We start from the raw sequence: 21,887 nt of genomic DNA, 5'->3' as shown, positions 1-21,887 counted from the left end.
ATAATTCACAAAAAAGATAAATCCCATTAACAGTTCAATTTATGTATTTAGGATTTTAAAGTCTTAGGATGCCACTTTTTTCATGGTCATTATGGCTCTAATTTTCCTTACTGCAAGGACATAAAGAGCCATTCTATAGGAAATATATATGGATCAGTATCAAGAATATCCATTTGTCATGCTTAGACATTGTGGGTACATCCGGAATTAACTTTAAAATACATTTCTGACTCGGCTCATCATATAGTGGGCATGTTAAGCTGTAATGAGTGAGATCCTCAGCCTCCAGTTGCCACATATATATCAATTTTGAGATCTTGAGGTATGTGAGAATCAGCCAAATTGCAGGGCTGTAGGCATAGCTTGGACTCTTATATAGGTAAAAACCACCCACAGTGGTATGGAAGTAATGTTGGCCGAATAAGGTGTTCTTCTATGGTCTTTTAAAAAAAATTTAAACCATGGAGCTCAATTGTCAAATGGCTTCCTTTTAATACAATTTGGAAATTATTGATGACATGGGGCTGCCTTTGACTATTATGAAACTACTGGTTGCAGCATCCATATGATAAATCCAGTCACAGAGATTGGGTCCAATTCCCCCATCTCTCAAGAGGTCATTTGATACTGAATATCATGACTGAATTATATTAATCTGTTCAGCTTTAAATCCCTCTAGGTACATTATTCAAATTAGGCTCTGCTGACTGTAGAAGTCAGTGTTTTAGCTTTTCTTCTATATTTTAGTGTAGTTAATTTTACCCTCACTCTCATGGAGGACAGACCCAACTCTGTCCTCATAAGGCCTACTGGTATCCCTTTAGGCAATACCAGTATCTGTCTCATAAATCAGTTTTATAATTTTTCAATCTTGTCTGGTGCTTGACTTCTCCATTCCCATATTTCTATCCCACAGAGTAGATAGGGGATAATTTTGCCGATAAAATTTTTCAGGGCAGGGTCTATCAAACATCTTCCCTTTACATAGAAAAAAATCACTATGTCCCCCATAGTTTTGAATGTCATCACTCTGCGGAAAGCTGGTAACTCTGGCCCTGCGGAAAGCTGGTAACTCTGACAGCTGGTAACAATCTTCTACCCATTCTTCTAATTTACGGTATAAATATCTACCATGCAGCTTCAATGCCAAGTTTAGGGGACTCTTTGGGTGATTGTTATGTTGGCCATTCTTATGGCCAATTTTTGTAGATAGGTACAATCATTCACCCTTCTGGTAGATCACCTGTTTCATTGGTTCAATTTAGCCAAAAGTGAGGTCCACCTAAGAAGTTTTAAAACATTCTGGAGAGATCAGGAATTTGTCAGGGGACTCCCCAACTTTAAGGGATAATGTCAGTGATGTGATCTCACATTCTGTGATTGGTGGCCATTCTGGCAAGCTAGAAATATCCCTTATTTGCTTCTGAATTGCCAAGGTTGTTGGGATAGGGATCAGGATCAGGATAGGAATATCAAAAAATCCCAGAAAAATGTGAATACCAAGTATATTCCTGTATCTGTGATTCTATGTGTTGTTGAGGGTTCTTTGTTCCCAGGGCAAACAAATCTCAAAATTGGGCTTTCCTCTTTTCCTTCACAGCCTGCTGTAAATCATTCCAAAAACCATTAGCTTGTTCTCATTTCTTCCCTTTAATAGTCTTTTATAGTGTGATTTGACTTTACTCAGCTGTGTTACCCAACACTCTGCATTATCCTTCCTAACAATCCTCAATCTCTTAGTTCTTTTTAAAGCATTTCATAGTCCCTGTCAAACCAACCATTCTCCTGTGTCCTGGAGCGGCCACCTCAGCTATACCAGGAGTTTGGGGAGAAACAAATCTTTGTTATATTTGATTATGATCTCCAAAGGACATCACAACAGAAATTCTAAGGTTAACAAGAAATAGCCAACACCATCTTTTGCAGACTCAAAACTCTATGAGATGAGGGTCAATTATAATAAATTGAATTTCCCCCTTTGGTTCTCAAAATGCATAGACATGTGAGGGCTATTCTGGATCTGAAATGTGACAGAACAAGGTTCTCCAAAAGAAATTCTGCAGGATGAAAATAATGAGATTGTAACATAAACCAGGACTGTCTGTTCTGTGGGGCATATTTGTATATCAAAATAAATATCAGCCACAAAAAGTAGTCTCATATGTCACCAAAGCAAATAACAATTGGAGACTACTCTGACCACTAACATGAGTTGAGATGTAATTTTCATCCATTCCTCATTCAGGAGCCAAAGACAGAAAGACATTCATACCATTCTGTCATCCAATAGAAATCACAGGTGTCTCATCTACATTGGAAATATCTATTGACTAATGTAATGGGTTGGATTCAACAGAATATATCCATGGATGATGTATGAACAATTTTGTTGATTTTTCCCTTCAGTTGGCTCCTTTCATGTTGTTCTAGGGGTGTGTAATGCAAGGGTTTATCTCTGTTGTTCCAAGAGGTCTGATAATTTATTTCACGATTCATGATAAAATATTTTGTTATAATCACCATTTGTACATCTAATTGCTATAACTGTAAACTATTTTCATGCCCTGTCCTGTGTTATGACTGATGATAATTTCATCCACTTACTAAACCATTATGATGAATAGATGGAATTCTTATGGTCATATTTCATAGGGTTTGACCTCCAATGTTTGTTTTGACAGGACTATCTCATGCTGTGCCATAGTACCAATATCAGCAATTAAGTGGACTAGTATCACCTGTCAAAGGTCCACCCTAATAGTCTCTCATTCATCAGTATTATTTCCTGTTAAATACCCTCCACAAATGTCTTTTACAAATGCTCAGTTAATTACAGTAATTTTTTAAATACAGTTGAGGATGTGCATTTGGACATTTCTGGTCCAAATAAATATCTGAAAATTCAGTCAGTCAGTCAGTAATCTTTTATTGGCATAAAATCTGAAAATTATCTCATTAGTATCTGGAACAATACCTGGATTTTTTTGGAATATGGATTTTTGAGTCCTGAAGAAAGCTGGATATAGTTGAGAATATCCAGGGCCTGTACTTTAAGGCTCGCAGGCCTGTTTTTCTTCAATTTTACATGTTTGGTTGGGCTTTCAACAGTATTCCTTGTTTAAATTGATTTATTTCTGATGCTTGGGTTTGACATATGTTCTGTTGGTACTGTTTGTATTTGAAGGCTTTTGACCAATGTTTGTTCTCTGCCCTGGGGAAAACATGTAATTTTTTCTTTCCTATAGGAAACAATATGGGAAGTATGAACTTTCTTCAGAGGCTGTAGAATTAGAGTTTCTTGAAACTTGTGAATCTTTAGTGGACTGGAAAGATTAGGTTCCCTGAAATGTTTATATCAGTTGCTTGGAAAGTAACCACTCCAGTTCCATGGAAAGAGTTCCTCATAGGGAATAAGGGAGCTGACAAGTTTGGAATGCCAAAAGAACACCAAATTCAAATTTTGAAATGTATTAGGAACCTGAATAATCTGGAATACTAGTAAAAAAAATCCTTCCTGACATCCAAATCTGAAAAAGTCCTTAGTATGTGCATTAGCACAGGGATGGCAATGTGGATAACCTCTTGATTCATTTAGCTCATAAGATTGGATTCAATAAGATTTTTTCCTTGGAATGGCATGTATTTCATAAATATATTTGATAAATGCTTACTGTATGTTTCATTCATAATATCAAATCTTGTTCTGACTGTGTGCAAAAGAGACCTTTTCACTTTCTCCTTTATAGCCAATTAAGGACTTTGTCAGTTCTGTGGTAACCCTGGTTTTGAGGAGGAATGCAACCATAACTTTTAGTTTGAGGTTACAGAAAAATATGATCTGTGCTTAAATTGAAGTCATAATTGATGTTAGTTATGTAAAGGAAGGAGGAGAGATGGAAACGTAAAAGTATGGATGTTGTACCGTATCATAGTATGTTGTTGACATTTAAACCATGCCTAACTGTGAGTGGATTATAATACTGGTAGGTTTGCCATATTAGTTTTATCAGCAAAACAAGGAAGATTCTTCTGACATCTTAAAAGACCAATAAATTGCATTCCAATTTACACTTCCATATTCTAGTTCCCATTTCAGTGTATTTGAATAAATGGAATCTAGACTGTAAAAGGTTATGCTGTAATAAAAATTGGTAACCTTTTTGGTGCCACAAAACTCCTTTTTATTTTTGTGGGTAGATTACTCATTTCATTATTTTAATGAGGCCATCAAGTCTAGTGCTTGCCAGATATCTTTACTCCCTATTTACCTTTATATGTAAAACACAGTGTATCATTTTGGTCTTTCAATTATTATTTCATTTATTATTTCCAGAAATTCTCTAATCGGGGCCGGCATTTTTTCAGAATGGGAAGTATAGAGAATGTTCTCATATTGCTAATTATTTTAGGATCATTTTGGGTTTGTATATTAATAGTTTTGATTACCCAGTTTCATGTTTTTATCCCTAACCCTATATTTCAGATGTTCTTTTTGAAGATGCCCTTTTCTGCAGCATGATGTTTTGCTTTTGTTTACTTTGTGTTTAGAAAACCTAGCACTTAATCTGTTTTACACGAATAATTATTCGTAGTACACATATCTATCATTTATATTGAGGATTCTCTTTAATTTTTTTGTCTGTCTAATTAAGCGTCTGTATTCACAGCTCTGTATTAATGACTTTCTCTTTACTATTTGTTTTAACTGAATTCAGTACTCTGCTACATTTTTTTCTAAAAAATATCCTCACTGGCATGCATTTTGAAGCACAAAAGTTTGTTTCATTATAAAGAACTGTACTCTTTCACCATCCCAAGTGCTGAGTACAGCACTTTAATAAGCTACAAAGACAACAGCTTCTATCCATCCATGCATTGTCCCTCAATTCTGTTGGTTGGGGAGGTCGGGTGGCATGTAGTTTCCACATGCAAAGTAAGAATCACAGGCTTTCTGCATCAGGCCACAGAGAAAAGAGATAATAGATCATCTTAGAAGTGAGAACCAAGACTAGTAGTAACATGATTGCTTAAAATTTATTTCACACTTCACAGACAAAAGAAATGCCACTTTTTGGCCAAAGAAACTTAAAATACAAGGCCGGGAGTAAACTGTGAAATAGAGTATAGATAATGGACTGGGACTGGGCAAACCATATGCAGGAAGCACAGACATAAGAAAGCTGTGAAGTGGGGAACAAGAGTTTCAATAGGCCATGAAGACAATGTCAAATGCTCATAATAAACTATTGTGCTTCATTTGGTTTTGTAATCCTAGTCCTCCTGAATTGTGTATTGCATGACTTATGCAGTCTGATTGAATTGTTTTTATATTGTATAATCTACCTTGAGTCTCCTTGGGAAAGGCAGGCTATAAAGGAAGTAAATAACATAATTTACTGACTATGTAATGTTTGACTGGCCTCATGAATACTCTGCATGTTTTTTTTTAATTCTTAAAACCGATAATTCAGGATATCACAATTTAGATATAGGTATAGGTATTGATATAGATACACCAGCAGTAAAGCCAACGTTGTGTGCTGAAATGCAACAGGCACTAGCTAGTGATTATTAATGAATATAAGGAACACACATAGATGTCCAGAAAGGAAGCAGGATGTCTGCAAAGGGCATCTACTTGGGATGGAATCTGGGGGCTGGGGGCTGCAGGAAGGTCTCCTCCAGGCAGAGAGGGAGATAGGGAGATGGTAAGCGGCCATTGCCTGGGGATGGGGGAAGGGCTAGTTAGCTGGGCAGGCCCCTTGCTCACTTTGGCACTCCTCCACTCCCACCCACATGCTTCCACCTTCTGACTGGGAGAGCTGAGCAGCAGCAGTAGACAGGCATGCTCTGTCCCCCAAATGCTGCTTCCTGTGTTGGACAGTGGCAGAGTGGTGAAGCTGGCTGGCCACTAGTCTTGATGAGAGGACTGGTTCTCCCTTGCCATCTCTTGCCTTGCACCATCTGCTATCAGGGTATCTTGTACTAGCACAGACTGAAGTTTTCTCGTAATGCAGCTGGGGAGGGGGACTGGCAAAGGAGAATGGTCCAGTGGATTGGGCGGCATGAATTGTGCCTTCTTCTTGGTGCAAGGCAAGGTGTGCATGTTCTGCCCCCAGTCACCATCCTGACTGGCTCCCTCTTGTCCTGGGACACTGGGTCCAGCTTTCTAGTGCATGTGAACCAGATCATGTTCAAAGCATTTCTCCCCCATACTCCCTTTCCCCAAATATAATGACTTTTGGCACAGAGCACAAGGCACTTTTGGCTACAGCCCAAGCAATGGGTTTCTGGACCTCCTCTGCTCACCAGGTGTCTGAGCATGGAAGGACCACAGAAAGCAGTGGCCATTGAGCAGATTTACCTAGCAGTGCCAAGTCTCCACAAAATTGGCTGTCCATGGCTTGGTCTGCTCATGTGGCCCTGGCAACAGGCCTGACTCTTCCAGTGAAGGATCACAGTCCCCCTGAAAAAAATGGGACACTACCCACACAAAAATGCATTTTTTGTGCACAAAAATGCAGCTGGGGTCTCTGGGCCACTCCATCCTGGTCTGGCCTTGGTTTCTTCCCCTTGATGGCAGTGGTAATAGAGGGGGGGTATTCTACCAGTAGGAAAAATGCAGTGCAGTTGGGTCAACGGTTGCTGGACAAATTCATCAGACTGCCTTTTTCGTATTGGCCGAATATTCTCCACTCAAGAATTGCCTTCAATTTTAAGACGTGAGCCTTCAGCCAGTATGGTACCTGTTGTATTATATGGAAAGGCAAACACACACACATGGGATAATACAGTTTAGGCTCAGAGTATCAGGGTAATATATACAGAAAATAAACACTGCAGATTTGTAAACTGTCAATTTTAAATATTACGTGTTTATATTCTTTCACTCCTTTTTAAAACAAACATCTGGGCATCAGCCGGGAAAAGATTATTTATTTCCATTTCCGTTTGGTCTACAGGTCGAGCATCCTCAGAGGTCAAAGAAAGCAGTATGGCATAAACTTCTATCCAAGCAGAGAAAACGAGCTGTAGTAGCTTGTTTCAGAATGGCACCACTGTATAATCTTCCACGGTATGTGTGATCTCATGAAAGAGAAGAAATAGAGCTTAGGATTGAATTCTCTGGGTTCCATTGAGCAAAGGTTCAGTACTCAGAGGCTGCAATCTTATGCATACTTCCAAGTAAGCCCCATTGATCCACTTGAGATTTATTATTGTGTAAAATTCCTGGCAAATAGAAGAAATTGAGGTAGTGACAGATTTTATTTTCCTGGGCTCCAAGATCACTGCAGATGGGGACTGCAGCCAAGAAATTAAAAGATGCTTGCTCCTGGGCAGGAAAGCTATGGCAAATCTAGACAGCATCCTAAAAAGCAGAGGCATCTCCCTGCCAACAAAAGTGTGTCTAGTCAAGGCTATGGTCTTCCCAGTTGCAATGTATGGCTGTGAAAGTTGGACCATAAGGAAGGCCGAGCGTCAAAGAATTGAGGCTTTTGAACTCTGGTGCTGGAGAAGACTCTTGTGAGTCCCTTGGACTGCAAAGCAAACAAACAGGACAGTCCTAGAGGAGATCATCCCTGCCTGCTCCTTAGAAGGCCAGATCCTGAAGATGAAACTCAAATATTTTGGCCACCTCATGAGAAGGAAGGACTCCCTGGAGAAGAGCCTAATGCTGGGAGTGATTGAGGGCAAAAGAAGAAGGGGACGACAGAGAATGAGGTGGCTGGTTGGAGTAACTGAAGCAGTAGGTGCAAACTTAAATGGAGTCCGGGGAATGGTAGAGGACAGGAAGGCCTGGAGGATTATTGTCCATGGGGTCGCAATGGGTCGGACACTACTTCGCACCTAACAACAACAAACATCCATAGGATCAGGCTGTGCATCCCATTGAAATCTGCATGACTTAAATTGCACCCTGTTTTGAACTGTTACTTCAAATTACATTGCTGGAGTTAACACAAAGGGAGGGAGATTTGTTGAAGCTAAATTATGTAGGTATAAAATTATAAGCATTTGTTTACTTTGGAGGTGAGGAAAAGATTTGTAAGCTATCTAGAACAGTCAAAGAAAACAACAGCCTGATTTTACACCATTTAAATGATACGATAGGGAATGGAGCACTAAGCAAGTGAGAGACATCAATGCTATTCAGTAGCAAACATCATTGCTTTAACTCCGTGCTTGTACTTGAGGTCATAAAAAGAAATGAACACTGTACAAAATGGAAAGGGCAGCTGCCTGATACCAACATGAAACAGACAGATATTTGAGGATCTGCATTTTCGCAATACAAATGACAGTATAAGCCATGAAGTCCAGAATGCCCAGTGTAGGAGAAATAGTTTAACGGATAGGATTAAGTATGAAATTGAAGCAGTAAAATTGGTATATAGTTGAAATTTATCTTTATGTACTTCAGAATAAAATGAAAAAAAATACGTTTTTTTTTTTTTTTTTAGGCATCGGGCTGTCAATCTTTTTCTTCAAGGATATGAAAAGTCCTGGGTTGAAACAGAAGACCACTACTTTGAAGATACATTGATAGAAGATTTAGCAGTAGGTTTGGAATTCATAGAATTGGGAACTGGAGTTTGTTTTATGTGTATGTGCAGCTTATAGTCAGAATGACAAAGATATTCAAGGAGAGTCTGAAAGAATTATCAGAATCATCAGGCCTGCCTTTTTCTAGTTAAGGAGGCACCCTTGTTCACAGGCACCAAAATCCTACAGCCAGTAGCAGGGCATGGAACCCCTTTAGATATGCATGTGCCTATGTGTCTACAATCCTATAGTAGCATTGCTGTAATAATTGTGATATGTTTTATAGTTGTTGACTCATCCAGTCCTGAGCACACATTGCCATATTGACATTTGGGCTGCAAGGTTATAATTCTAAGCTCTAATCTATATGCTTATTATGTCAGTCCACATTATTATATATTATAATTCTGTGTTCTCTCCCCCCTCCCAGAAGCCTGGAGAAGAATTACCGGATGAAGATGAATGCATTAAAAGAGTTGATCCGTTGCATCAACTTATTTTACTATTCAGTCGAACAGCATTAACTGAAAAATGGTGAGGGAAATATTTTAAATATGAGTTAACTGCTTTCTCCTCAACTCTCCATTTATAGAGCATCATACCCTCTCAAGTCTTGATGACTTCCATAACAACAGTAACCCTTTTTTTCTTTCTTTTCTGCATTGCAGCAAGTTGGAGGAAGATTACCTTTATATGGCATATGCTGATATTATGGCAAAGGTAAAAATGTCTAAAGTTTTTTGTAATTTTGAAAGAAAATACGCACATGTACATGTTAAGTGAATCTTTTATTTCAAGGAGAAAGCTTATCTCTAAAAATGCATTTCACTTTGAAGGCTATTTGTAAATGTAATTGTTTTTGCATGGTTTCAGAGCTGTCATGATGAAGAAGATGATGAAAGTGAAGAGGAGGTGAAGAGTTTTGAAGTAAGATTGTTAATCTGTTCTTTCCCTGTTATATATTAGACGTCATAGCTTCTACATCATATTTTTGTTACATGTTTTCTTCTACTACATTGTACATTTTCAAGAAAACTAGATAGATATTTTCTTATTCAAACAGATCAAGCATGTTTAAAATCGCAACCACAAAATTATACTAAAAGTCAAGAATTACATTATTTTATATTTCTTCCAAAATGTGCTTCAGTAAAGAATTTGATGTATGAATCTCCATAGAAATAATGAATTTCATTTATGATTACAGCCACTTGGAAGGCTTTCTATGCAAAATTTGTCAGAAGACAAACCAACCACTTGTTTTCTGTCCTTACTCTTAAAAAGTAAGGTACAAATATTAAATGGTGATGTCTGTTGATCTTAAACATCACCTATGTACATTAGAATGGAGATTTGCTATTGGGTATATTGGACTCACTTTATTAAGAATTTCATACATTATGAAGAGTACAATGAATGTTGTAGGTGGCCCTAAACGGCCTTAGAGATGGCAAGAGATACAGATCTAGGACTTGGATAATGTCTGTTTCTGGTGACCATTTGCACAAGCATTTCAAGACACACCACTGTAATATACATTAATCAAAACTTCTTAAAATATCAACAAAAGTAACACAGTATTTATCTGGAGTTATGAAAAGTGCAAATAACTAGGTTTGCATTTGGAGAAATATTTTGTACTCTGGTAGCCTAGTAGCTGATCAAATGTGAGTCACATCTGCTTATATGCCGGCTCTGCCAAGAGTGGTGGGCAATAAATTCAAGTAGTAGTAATAGTAATACAAATAATCCAATAATCAATAATCAATAATTACATATTATCATTGCTATTCCTCCTTAAAACAGATGTATAGAAGGACAATTGCTATGTACATGTGCGGTAAGGTGGGGCAAGGATAATAATGAGCATATGCAATTCACATTTGAGTCTCATTGCTATCACTGGCTGATTCTATTTCAGTGGGGGAAGCCATCCACAGATGGTTAGGTCATGCCTCTGCTCGCTTAGGTAGGGCTATTCGTATTCAAATTATTTTGAGTGGTCTTAATGGGTGACCAAGGGGCTGGCCTTCCAGTTTCAAATAGCCCTCCGCTCAGGTAGAAGGCTCGTGGCTAGCTCCATTCACCCGTTGGTGAGAAACCTTTTCCTAATATTTAATTGCAAGATGAGTGAAGGAAAAACTCCAGGGGCTGCACCCACTCACAGATTTAGTGCAACAGCCCTGAAGAATATGAAAAGGGACTTCAAGTAATCGGCTGATAGCCTGCCCAAGGCTTTTGGGCTGAGGCCTCAAAATAGGCAGAGGGATCTCAAGGAGGTGGCTGACTCCCTGCCTGAGGCTTCTGGGCTGGGAACTCAGAAGGTGGCATACACAGGTGTGTAATTGGCAGCCTCTGCAGAGTGAGTCACCTGAGGTCTCAGGGGTGGGTTCCTCCACCACCAGCAAGGACTGGAACTTGAACAACACAGAGCACTGCAGGAGTCACAAGGGTCCAGTGTTCCCCAGTGGTGAGATTGTTCCAGTCTCCGGGAAATCCCTAGCTGTGGGGTAGAGCCCTTGCAGGAATTGTGACCATCCAAGAAGTGGGGTGGGGGGTTCCAAGGTGCCAAGCAGGAAAGGGGCCAGGTGAAGTACACCTGGGCACAAGAGAAAGTTTGTGTGGAAATAGAAGGCAGCCTGTGAGTCGGCATCCACTGTAATGGTGGCATCCAACTTTTCCCACCATGATGCTGGCAGTAGCTTCCAACATAGGGCCCCGCCATAAATGGTGGTTTGGGCAGACTTTGTCCGGGCAATTGCACTTTGGGCTGCCCAAGTGATTGCAATGCCTAAAGCCATCAAGCCTGTCATCCAGTCCAGTATTTTGCGCAGCTCCCAAGACAAGGAGCAACTGCAATGGCCACTCCCAGCAGCCTCCCAGTTTCCAGCACAGCTCCCAGGACAGGGAGCAATCGTGATGGGTGCCTCTACCAGCCATCCAGTTTGTCCTACCACTTCCAGCACAGGGAGTAATTGTGATGGTCATTCTCACCGGATGCCCAGTTTTCACACTGCTTCCAGGACAAGGAGCAACCATGTTTTTGTGCCTCAGCCCTTCCCAGGGACCTTCCTGCATGTCCAGGGCAGCAAGGCACAACCATTCATAGGCTGTTGGTGGCAGCCATATGGGGGGACATATTTACCTGGGAGGACCATGGAGAATCCGAAAGTGCCCCTGTTCCACAACCCAGTGGTTACATTCAGGACTGGTCCTGCCCAAGTTTGATGACAGTACCTCAAGGATGGGATGAATAGGGCGATTGAGATGGCACTTAAGAATGTGCACAAAGTGGACTCTCTGGTGATTCACACAGGGGCAGTCATCCCCATCTTTGCCATGGTAACTGTGGTTTAAGCAGATGGCCTGATTAAGAGCCCCAACTTTGATAGCCATATGCAGAGTATGGCATACCTCAAAACAAGGCACATGGTGGAATTCTTCACCAACACCTGACAGGTCATTATATATTCAGGGATAGAGTGCAGGTGGCCATCATCATCAACAGTCATAATATCTGGTTGAAACTCTGGAAGGTGGACACCTCTTCCAAAACCACCTGGGCAACAGAGAAGTTATCTGGCTGCTGCCTATTCTTTGGCAAGTCTAAACTGGACAAGCTCCTAATCAAGACAAAGGACAAAAAGTCCATGCCCTCATCATCAGCCAGTAGACACCAGATGGAGACAGCACTCCTTTGCCCTTACAGGCCAGCAATCGGAAGGGTCATGGGAGACTACAGAAGGACTGACCAGTTCTAGTTCAGACGTGAAGCTGCCCAGTTTCAGCACTGCAATTTGTGCCAGGAAAGGGGGGCTCCCACAAAGAATATGGCTGTCTGATTATCAGATCAGTGGTTGGCTGCAATATTCCAGGAGAGCTGGGCAGCCACTACCTCTGACAGATGGGTGCCCTCACTCGTGTCAGAAGGCCGCAGGATAGTGTTCCCTTCCCTGCTGCCCAACAATTCGTTCCAGCACCATTCCCAGTGCAACACCACAAGAAGCTCTTTCTGTTACAAGCGAGCCAACATTTTGCAGAGATCTCTACAGCTATTTTTAGGGGAAGTAGAACTTGTTCTTTTTAGGTCACAAAACTCATAAAGTGTCATTAGCATTCAGGTGCAGAATGGCTAGATAATTGATAAGCAGTGATACCGTGAGGTTACCTTGGAGGTGTTGTTGGAAGTGATTTGCATTCCAAGTTTCTGCATGATCTCTGTGCCAAGATACATGTGTTCAGTAGGGTCAGAGCAGGGCAGGTTCATATGAAGAATGTGAGGGGAATTTGATAATCCCACAACACAATGAAGTTTAATTGCCAGCATATAAAGGTAAAGGTAAAGGTATCCCCTGTGCAAGCACCGAGTCATGTCTGACCCTTGGGGTGACGCCCTCCAGCGTTTTCATGGCAGACTCAATACGGGGTGGTTTGCCAGTGCCTTCCCCAGTCATTACCGCTTACCCCCCAGCAAGCTGGGTACTCATTTTACCGACCTCGGAAGGATGGAAAGCTGAGTCGACCTTGAGCCGGCTGCTGGGATCGAACTCCCAACCTCATGGGCAGACAGCTCCAGACAGCATATCGCTGCCTTACCACTCTGCGCCACAAGAGGCTCATTGCCAGCATATACTCTTAGCCATATACTTTCTCATTCCATTAATTTTAACTCCTCTATTAGGATATCTGTGACAGTTATAAAGTAGTTATCATAGATAGGCCAAGGCCACTGGCAAAATTGAAATCAAAACAGTAGTTGTCTACAGAAATCTCAAGAGGAACAACACCTCTAATGATGTGCCACTGTGGTTTTCACATAGAAAGGTGGGTATCCGTGAGAGTAATAGTTTTCTTGACATCTTCTGATGCTGAGATATTAGAATCTAGATAACTTTTTGTTGTGTGCATCTAATATATGCAATATATATATAAGCAATGTTTGGAGAAATCAAACAATTCTCAAAATACAACTAAGTTACAAAATAATACAATGAATAACAATATGACTTAAGGATGATCAGATTTCTCCATCTCTTATCTCAATTAGGATTCATTTTTATCTTTAAAGCATAGTTTGTACCAAAAATTTATTGTCAACTTTTGCATAAATTGAGGAGCAGAACCCAAGATTTAAAATGAAGAGAGCTCTTTGATCCCAGAGAGCTCTTGGATCCAGTAATACTAATCAGCTAAGGAGCCCTGGCCCTAAAGAAATATGTCTTGCCTTAACAGGAACCAAGGCCTTTTTGTCCCTGGCTCCTGACTGGTAGAATGAGCTCTTTGGGGAGATTGGGGCCCTATCCAAACTTGCTAAATTCTGCAGGGCCTGTAAGATGGAGCTCTTCTGCTGGGCTTATGGCTGAGGCTTGCCAGAAAACTCTCATATCTAAATTCCAGGCCTCTCATCCCTCTTCCCGCCTCCTCTTTTCCCTCCAACTCCTCCCTAAATATAACATTTTTGCTGGCTGAAATTACTATCAATCTCAGTAATTATTGTTGGTGCAGACAGTGGTTTAACCTGTGATTTTAAATTTTACTGATTGGATTCTGTCTAATTTGTTGTTCACCTCCCTGGCAATGTCAGAGAGGGGCAGTATATAAATCACTTAATAAACAAACAAACAATGTTTCTTCTCATTTTCATAGAGTGTGTTGTGATCAAAGACCAATGGAGGAAATAAAATTATAATGGTCCAATGTTTCTTCAACCTTGAGAACGGGGATGAAAAAAAAAAAGAGCAGTGGCCCTTAGGAAAAATTAATATATTTTAAAACTTGTAATTTGAAGCACAGTAATACAATCAAATTGCACATACTTCCGATGATGGAGTTCTAATACATTTACTGAACTTTGTGTACTTGATTGCACTCACTCTTCTGCAATCAGAAGAAAGCACTCAGTGATCAATAAGGAATCCATTTGCAGGGGTTATTTTCCTTCATGGAAGATAACAGAACATATTTCAGGACAAGCAAAGAATCACGGGGAGCAATAAAAAATTAGGTGAGTTGCATTTGTATGATTCTAGTCAGCTTAGATGCATAGCTTCTAGTTCAATTAGCTGTGAATCTTGGTTTCTGCTATTGTTGTTTATTAGGCTTATGGTACAGGCAAATGAACAGAAAACTACTCACCTAGCCACAATCCTTAGTAGTTCATAGCGTTGCCAGGTCCCCGTAGCCACCAGCGGTAGATGGAGGGATATAGGGTTGTCAGATCCAGGTTGGGAAACTCCTAAAGATTTGGGAGTAGAGCCTGGGGAACACAGGGACCTCAGAGAGGGTACAATGCTACCAAGTCCATTCTCAAAAGCATCTGTTTTCTCCAGAGAAACTCATCTCTGTGGTCTGGAGATGAGCTGTTATTCCTGGAGATCCCCAGCTCCCACCTGGAGGCTAGCATCCCTATAGGAAGGATAATTTTTATCTGTTTCCCATGTTGTGCTGGTAAGGGTTGCCAATTTTGTGTTGGGGAATTGCTGGAGTTTATAGGGGTGGAGCCTAGGGAGTGATAATTGCTTCATTTAAAAATGTTGACTGTTGTGAGAAAGAAATTATATTTTATTTTATAGATGACATATGTAGTAAGACAATAAGCAAGAAGTATTGCTTTTCCCTCCCTAGTAATGTAGGAATAATGTGGAACTGCGGAAAATATATTAATAATTACTTTACAGGCAACTTTGATACAGAATTGCTATCATATTGTCTAACCTTGCCAACCCTATCATTATTGTTCATTATTAGTATTCTTGTCCATTAATTGCATGGTATTAATTCCTTCTTTGTTTTCATTCACCAATTTATTTCAGCTCTGAAACTTTATCAAAAGCCATATGTGTTTTAATTACTTTAGCCAGAAAGTGTTTAAAAATGATTGTATAATTAGAATCCAAGGATGACCTGAGCAAATGATGGAATGAACCAATCATGAGGCAAGAGATCTGTGGTTTGGGAGGTTTTATCCAATATCTATCATTGATTTTCTGTAGTTGTATGTAGTAGCTGAAGTAGCAGCCTGAATAGACCAGCTCAGTCCAGGTTCACCAGACCTTGGGAGCTAAGCAGTGTTGACCACAGTGAGTACTTGGATGGGAAACCACCAAGCATGAATAAGGCTGCTTTGCAGAGGAAGGTAATGGTGAACCACCTTTGTTCATCTCTTGCTTCAAATGTCCCATAGAAATGGTCACCATGAGTTGGTTGCAACTCAAGCATACTTTCAAAATTTATTAATGGTTGAAATATAGGATTCTATGTCATGCATCATATATGCAATTAAACAATAAGATTGGGTTATAAGGTTAGGTGAAATTTAATATGCCCTTTTATTTTTCAATAAGAAAATTATTGAAGAGAGTTAACAGTGAACTAATTTCCTAAAATATAAGAGGGGGATACATTCTTCCTTGTAGTCCTCTGTGCTCTCATACACATTGGATCTATGCCAATGTAGAGCTAGCTTTGAAACATTCTATAGCTTTAAGCCTGGGAACCCTCCTTTCTTAAAGGGTCATTTGGAATTACTGAAAATGTCTTAGAGAATGAGGACCTACAATGCTCCATTGTGTTATAAGTACATTGTTAGCAGCGGCTACTGGAACACTGCCATTATTTATAGGGTTTCTGTCCTTGTCCTTAATCTCTTTTTCTTTTCTCTAGTTTTCCTTCTTCTTTGGAACATAGGGGCACAAGAGTAGATGTGCTGGATTATATTACTAATTCATTTAGTCTAACAAACTATTTTCCTCAGGGGCTGTGGAGGTGATCTTCTGAGTAGACCCAGATGCCTGGAAGACTAAATCCTCCCATGAGCAATTATACTGTTATTGAATATGGAGGTCTCATTAATAGCCATTGGTGGGCCTTGACAAATTATCTGATTTCCATTTAAAGCTGTGTTAGTGGCCATCATTATTTCAGTGAATTCTACAAGTTAAATGAATGAAAACATATTTCCTTTTGTATGTCCCAAATCTAATGTCCATTGACTTACTTGCGTGTCCCTTAGCTCTGTTGCAATTGGCTGAACAGGCAATTCCTACTATATACCACAGGCCTTACTGAGCATTATGCCCAATAATGTGGTTCAGTCAAATGTTGTTACATAGTTTGTTCTATGAGAACACGGCTCCCTCTTTCAGATATGTCCTTTGCCTGTTGCCTTATGTGACAGCACAGATAATCTGAAGAAGAAACAGTGGTTTATTTCTGGTAGCTAGTGTTCATCAAGTGGTAGTGTCACACAATTCTCAGACATTTCCCAGTGTTCTCTGGAATTTCCAGGGGCTTATGGGTACTTCATGAAAGCAATTAAGAAGGAAATACTCAGGAAGGTTCTTGTTCCATCTCTGGCAGTGTGTGCATTCACTGGGGACCATCCCCTCAGTAGAAATAGGGAGCATAGGCTCTTGGGCTAAAGCTGTAGAATGTTGCAAAACTAGATTTGTGCAGACTCAGATCTCTTATTCATCTACCAGTGTCAGGTAAGCAACCTGGTTATTTTCTAATTTGTTTTGGTGTTAATGTTTAAAGTGAAAATAAGGACTATGTGGAAACAAAAGATTTTTCCCCCAGGAAACACAATTTAGAATATAATTTGGTTATTCAGTTGTCATCAGAGTATTTTGGACACTTATTGCTATTTCACTTCTTATCCTCGCCTTTCCTTAAAGGTCACAGGATCCCAACGCAGCAAGGTAAAAGAATGTGTGTGTGTATATATGTGGGTCTAATGTTGTTACACTTAGTTTTGTTAGACCCAACATCTTGGAGAAGTTTATTGAGGACTATTTTAACAAATTTGGGAGTCTTTTTGGTTCTAAGAACAATGTATACTCTTTCTGTTCTCCCCATTTTTGATTGCTGCTAATCACTCTTTTAAGCTTTTATTACGTATGCCATAAAAACATTCAGTCACTTTCAATATGATCTGTGGAATAACTAAAGACTGGTATATAAATGCAGTTCATGATGGGGAAAATTGCCTGATACAGTTTTCATTTCCAGTAAATGTTAGCCTATATGATTCCCTACTAAGATTAATATAGCATTTAATGGTATCATATAAAGTAGATGACATGCTATGATTTTTTTACAACCTCCAAACATCATGATTTGTATTGTGCATGCAAACTAGGAATGCTTCCATCTGTACATTTTAGTGTTTGAGAAACACTTCTTCATCCTTCCCTGAGTTATTGTTCTAAAAATCTGAATTTGGGTCATTCTTCTACTCTAGCATTATATTAATTTTACACTTTTTTGATAATTTTTAGCCATCTGATTTAAAATATCTATTTTTGTAATCAAATAAAATATGCTTCTGTATATAGCAAAAAAACTCACTCCTAAGTCCTTAAGTTATGAATGGTCAGGTACTTTGTTCCATTGTTTTGGTTTCCCTCCTGTTAGAAACTAGAAAAAGGAGTGAAACTATCCTTAAAACTGGATTTTAAAGGATGCTTCTTGTTCCATAGTCTAGGTGCTGGTGGATGTTATTGCAAACACTCTTCTTCTCATCTAGAAATAGTTAGTCTGCCTTTGTTATTTTTCTGTTCTTTTATATCAATCAATCAGTTTCTTTGTAGACACTAAAGATCTCAAACTGAGCAATGTGACCTAATTATAGTTTGTTTAATCAGCCATTGTAGGAATGGTTGCTCTTCCTTGACCATTTATGCACTGGGAACTTCACTGCCCCAGCTCTCGTACAGGAGCACAAATCAGGGGCAGATGAGGATCACCGGGCCAAATGCTCCCCCATGTGGGTGCAGAAAAAGGTGGGGCAACCTGCCACGACTAAAACTCCAGCCTGCAGCCCAGCATGAAACCTCCAGTGCGTAAACGGTCCTTATCTTGCACTAACCCTCTCCCATGAAGTGGTGGCTCATACATTAGGATGTAAGGACTATGTCAGCCTCCACTGGTGTGTGATACTGAAGGGGCAAAGGAAGGCTGCACCATTACCAGCAGACACTGAAAGCCGTGGCAGAGCTATCAGGGCCATTGCTGTAGCAACATGCAGGTGCTTAGTTTCTTAGCTTCTAGTGAACCAAGTGGAAGCGTGTAATGGCAATATCACTTCCTAGTGATGGATACCACTAGCCACTCAGAAACTATGTCTCTGCACAGTGCTCTCATAGTAGCATTTCATGCAAATGAAAATATTGTGAGAGAAAGGATGATAAGGCATTCAGCATAAACAATAAATGCAGATTAACAATTATAAATTTGCTTGGAAACACTTGAACATTTGCCTGAAAATTTAAGTCATTGCTCATTATCCCTGCGCTTTTCTGCATGACTACAATATACTACAAAGATTCTAAAATAAGCAGTGACAGCTAGTAGGCAGCATTGTTTTCTTTCCTTTCTGCCAGCTCTTCTGTAGGCTTAGGTCTGCATTTTCCTCACATAACATGGTAAAATGGCTCACACACTGGGTCCTGAGCCTTGCCTCCTTTTCTCTGCACTCTTTTCCATTGCATGGGAATTCCTGTGGTGCTAGGCACATCTACTCACATAAAACCAGTGAGCTGAATACAGTAGTCCATCAGTGGAAGTCACTGACAGGTACAGTTCTCCCCTGTTTTCTCCTCCCACAATAGTTCCTTCTGACCCTGAGAAACGTGATCTCCGGGATTGCAAGATCTGTGTGGAGTAACAGCCACACAGGTCAAAGTGGCTTTTCTTGACTTTTCTTTCATTACTGCTTGCAGATGGTCATGTTCAGTTGTTTCTACCTTCTGGACAAGAGTTTTAAATGAAATTGATCACATAATAGGAATATTGATATTGATATTGATTCCTAACCTATATTGCTAGGATTTTGCCAAATGCTGCTTCTAAACAAATACATTCGTTTTATACAGCTTTAGAAATTCAGTCTTAATCTGCAGATTGATATTTATCAGTGTTTTTCTCTCCCTTACAATTTGCAATTTCAGATGTTGAACATTCTGTTCTATTTCACTGTAATTTGAAAGAAAGAAGGAAGAGAAAGCATCTCCCCCATTCTCCCTGCAGTCCACCAGCCACATTCACAAGGGTGCTTTCACCCTGGCAATCAACTTTCTCAGGGTTGGAAGTAGAGAGAGGACTGGGGTTCCCCTGGAATTACAACTGAACTCCAGACTACAGAGATCAGTTCCCCTGGAGAAAATGGCTGCTCTGGGGTGGATGAGAAAGTGGGGAAGATGATCCCTAAAACCAGAGGAACATTATTTGCAGCAGTGGGTCACTCCCCCTCCACACACACACACACACACACACACACACACACACACACACACACACACACACACACACACACACACACAACGAAACACAGAAGAAAGGCACTGTTATTTCTTAATCACAGAACAGCAACACTATTCTTCGATAATGTGCTAGATAGGCTATTTGTTCTAACTTTTACTCTTCTTCACTCTTGGTCATGGAGCTATAATAAATGTATAGCATGCGCTTACTTATTTATAATTATCAATTTTTCTGTTTTAATTTTTTTAAATCTTTATTTTACATTTGTTCACTATATCCACTCTGTGTATTGGTTAAGAATAGTGGCCTCTAATCTGGTGAGCCGGGTTCGATTCCCTGCACCTCCACATGAAGCCAGCTGGATGACTTTGGGCTAGTCGTAGTAGTGTTAGAGCTGCTCTTACAGAGCAGCTCAATCAGAGCTCTCTCAGCCCCACCTACCTCATGGGTTGTCTGTTGTGGGGAGAGGAAGGAAAGGTGATGGTAAGCTGCTTTTAGACTCCTCTGGGTAGTGAAAAGCAGGATATAAAAACAACTTTCTTCTATAGTATGTGATTATTGCCTCTTCAAAAATGACTTGTTTGTGTGAGGATGTATATAAAACTACTTGTTTCCATGTGGAAAATCTCTTAATTAGCATACTTTCCAAGCACAGTTTTCTCCTTTTAAACTCTTTCTCCTGTGTAGTGTGTTGTGAAGCAACATAGCTACTGTATTATCTTCCAAAGAAGGGAGCTCATTGACTGAAATGGCTTTATTGCCTTTTTTTTTTTAAAGAGGCAGTTACAAATAAACTGGAAATTAATGTTCCTTTATTCCTTTATTCATCCTTTATTGTACCATCCAATAACAGGGTTTCCCCCACAGTGTTCAGTAAGAACAACTTTATGAAGAACAGGCCTCCAGCACACAGGGATGTTAATGTTTGTGGTAATGAGGCTGGGATTTGTTAATTTATTACTTCTAAGATTCTTTAACCAGTTTTTTTTTAGTTTTGATTATCTTGAATATTCAGAGTATAGTTAGGTGGATGAAGTTCTTGTAAAGTCATTATTTTATACATCTACAGCAAAGGAAGGGCAAATTGATTGGAAGGATTTTAGCATGATCATAGACTTAGTAGGTATAGTTATGTAATTTTGTATAAACCACCTCAGATCTCTTAAAAAGTAGGATATAAATATTCTAAAATAATCTCTTAATTTAGTATTCACTGTTTTTCTTAATTATCATCTATGCCCTCAATAATACTTGTGTTATTCTATAAATAATTTTGTTTTTTATTGAAACTGTCTTTTAAAAATTGTACCTTGTCTATGGCCTGCTCCCCCTTCCTCTTCCTGCTTTCTATAATATCTTTTAAAGGTTGGAGTCAACTTTTTTATTTGTCTCACTTTTGGTCACTTTGGTCAGTGACCTGGTACTTGTGCCCCTTAACCACCTTAGCCAGTGATCTAAGGAAACCACTGAACCAAAATTTCTCCTGGGTTTCTGGCTCCAGCATCCTATAATACACTTGTTTAGGCCTTACTTTGAGTGTTCCAATGTTTCTGATCTCTCAGATGTTTACACTAAAAATAGGTCCCCATATTATTCCTGAATGTGCACCACAACTATCCAGTTTGTAGAGCATTACACAAACTTTTTCAGGCCATTGTATTTGGAGATCAGTTTCACTGATCAGTTTCATATTAGATCAAACTGAAACCATTTAGACTAGAAAACACATCATGGATCTTTATGGAATCCAAAGTTCATGGCAATCAGTAGGGAAAACAAAATGTATTAATTTTTTGTTGTTGTTCAGAGTGTATTAGGAAGAGAAATATAAAATTTTGCAGAAAGAAACAAGAATAGTGAGATGGAATCATTTAATTAAAATATAGTTTTAAAAATATTTTGACACACTTCTGGCTGATTCACATGTTTTTAGGACTCCCAGAGATATTGTTTGTTGGAAGGGGATCAGTGTGCTCAGGATAAGTGAATAACCTAATACATGATAAAACATACTGCTAATATTTACAATGATTAAATCTTTGCTTGAGTTCTCAGATTTCAAGAATTTTTTCTTGTCTCAT

General features: G+C 39.5%; 1 protein-coding gene across 9 annotated transcripts in view; it reads left to right on the top strand.

Moving 5' to 3' along the window:
* RYR2 (ryanodine receptor 2) overlaps positions 1–21,887 on the top strand; it is a 458,147-nt gene that overhangs the window by 374,102 nt on the left and 62,158 nt on the right. For 4 of the 9 annotated variants that reach the window (XM_077345356.1, XM_077345348.1, XM_077345312.1 and 1 more), the window contains 7 exons: positions 4,334–4,370; positions 6,964–7,075; positions 8,463–8,559; positions 8,975–9,078; positions 9,213–9,264; positions 9,418–9,471; positions 17,220–17,243. In XM_077345356.1, the coding sequence (XP_077201471.1) occupies positions 4,334–4,370; positions 6,964–7,075; positions 8,463–8,559; positions 8,975–9,078; positions 9,213–9,264; positions 9,418–9,471; positions 17,220–17,243 (480 nt within the window). Of the gene's footprint in view, positions 1–4,333; positions 4,371–6,962; positions 7,076–8,462; positions 8,560–8,974; positions 9,079–9,212; positions 9,265–9,417; positions 9,472–17,219; positions 17,244–21,887 lie in introns of all 9 variants that reach the window. The other 5 variants (XM_077345367.1, XM_077345331.1, XM_077345372.1 and 2 more) reach the window with 3 other exon arrangements.

Source organism: Paroedura picta, chromosome 1, assembly GCF_049243985.1.
Source record: "Paroedura picta isolate Pp20150507F chromosome 1, Ppicta_v3.0, whole genome shotgun sequence".
NCBI classification, from domain to species: Eukaryota; Metazoa; Chordata; class Lepidosauria; order Squamata; family Gekkonidae; genus Paroedura; species Paroedura picta.
Note: the sequence above shows the minus strand (reverse complement) of the source record. Positions and strands in the feature narration are given on the sequence as shown.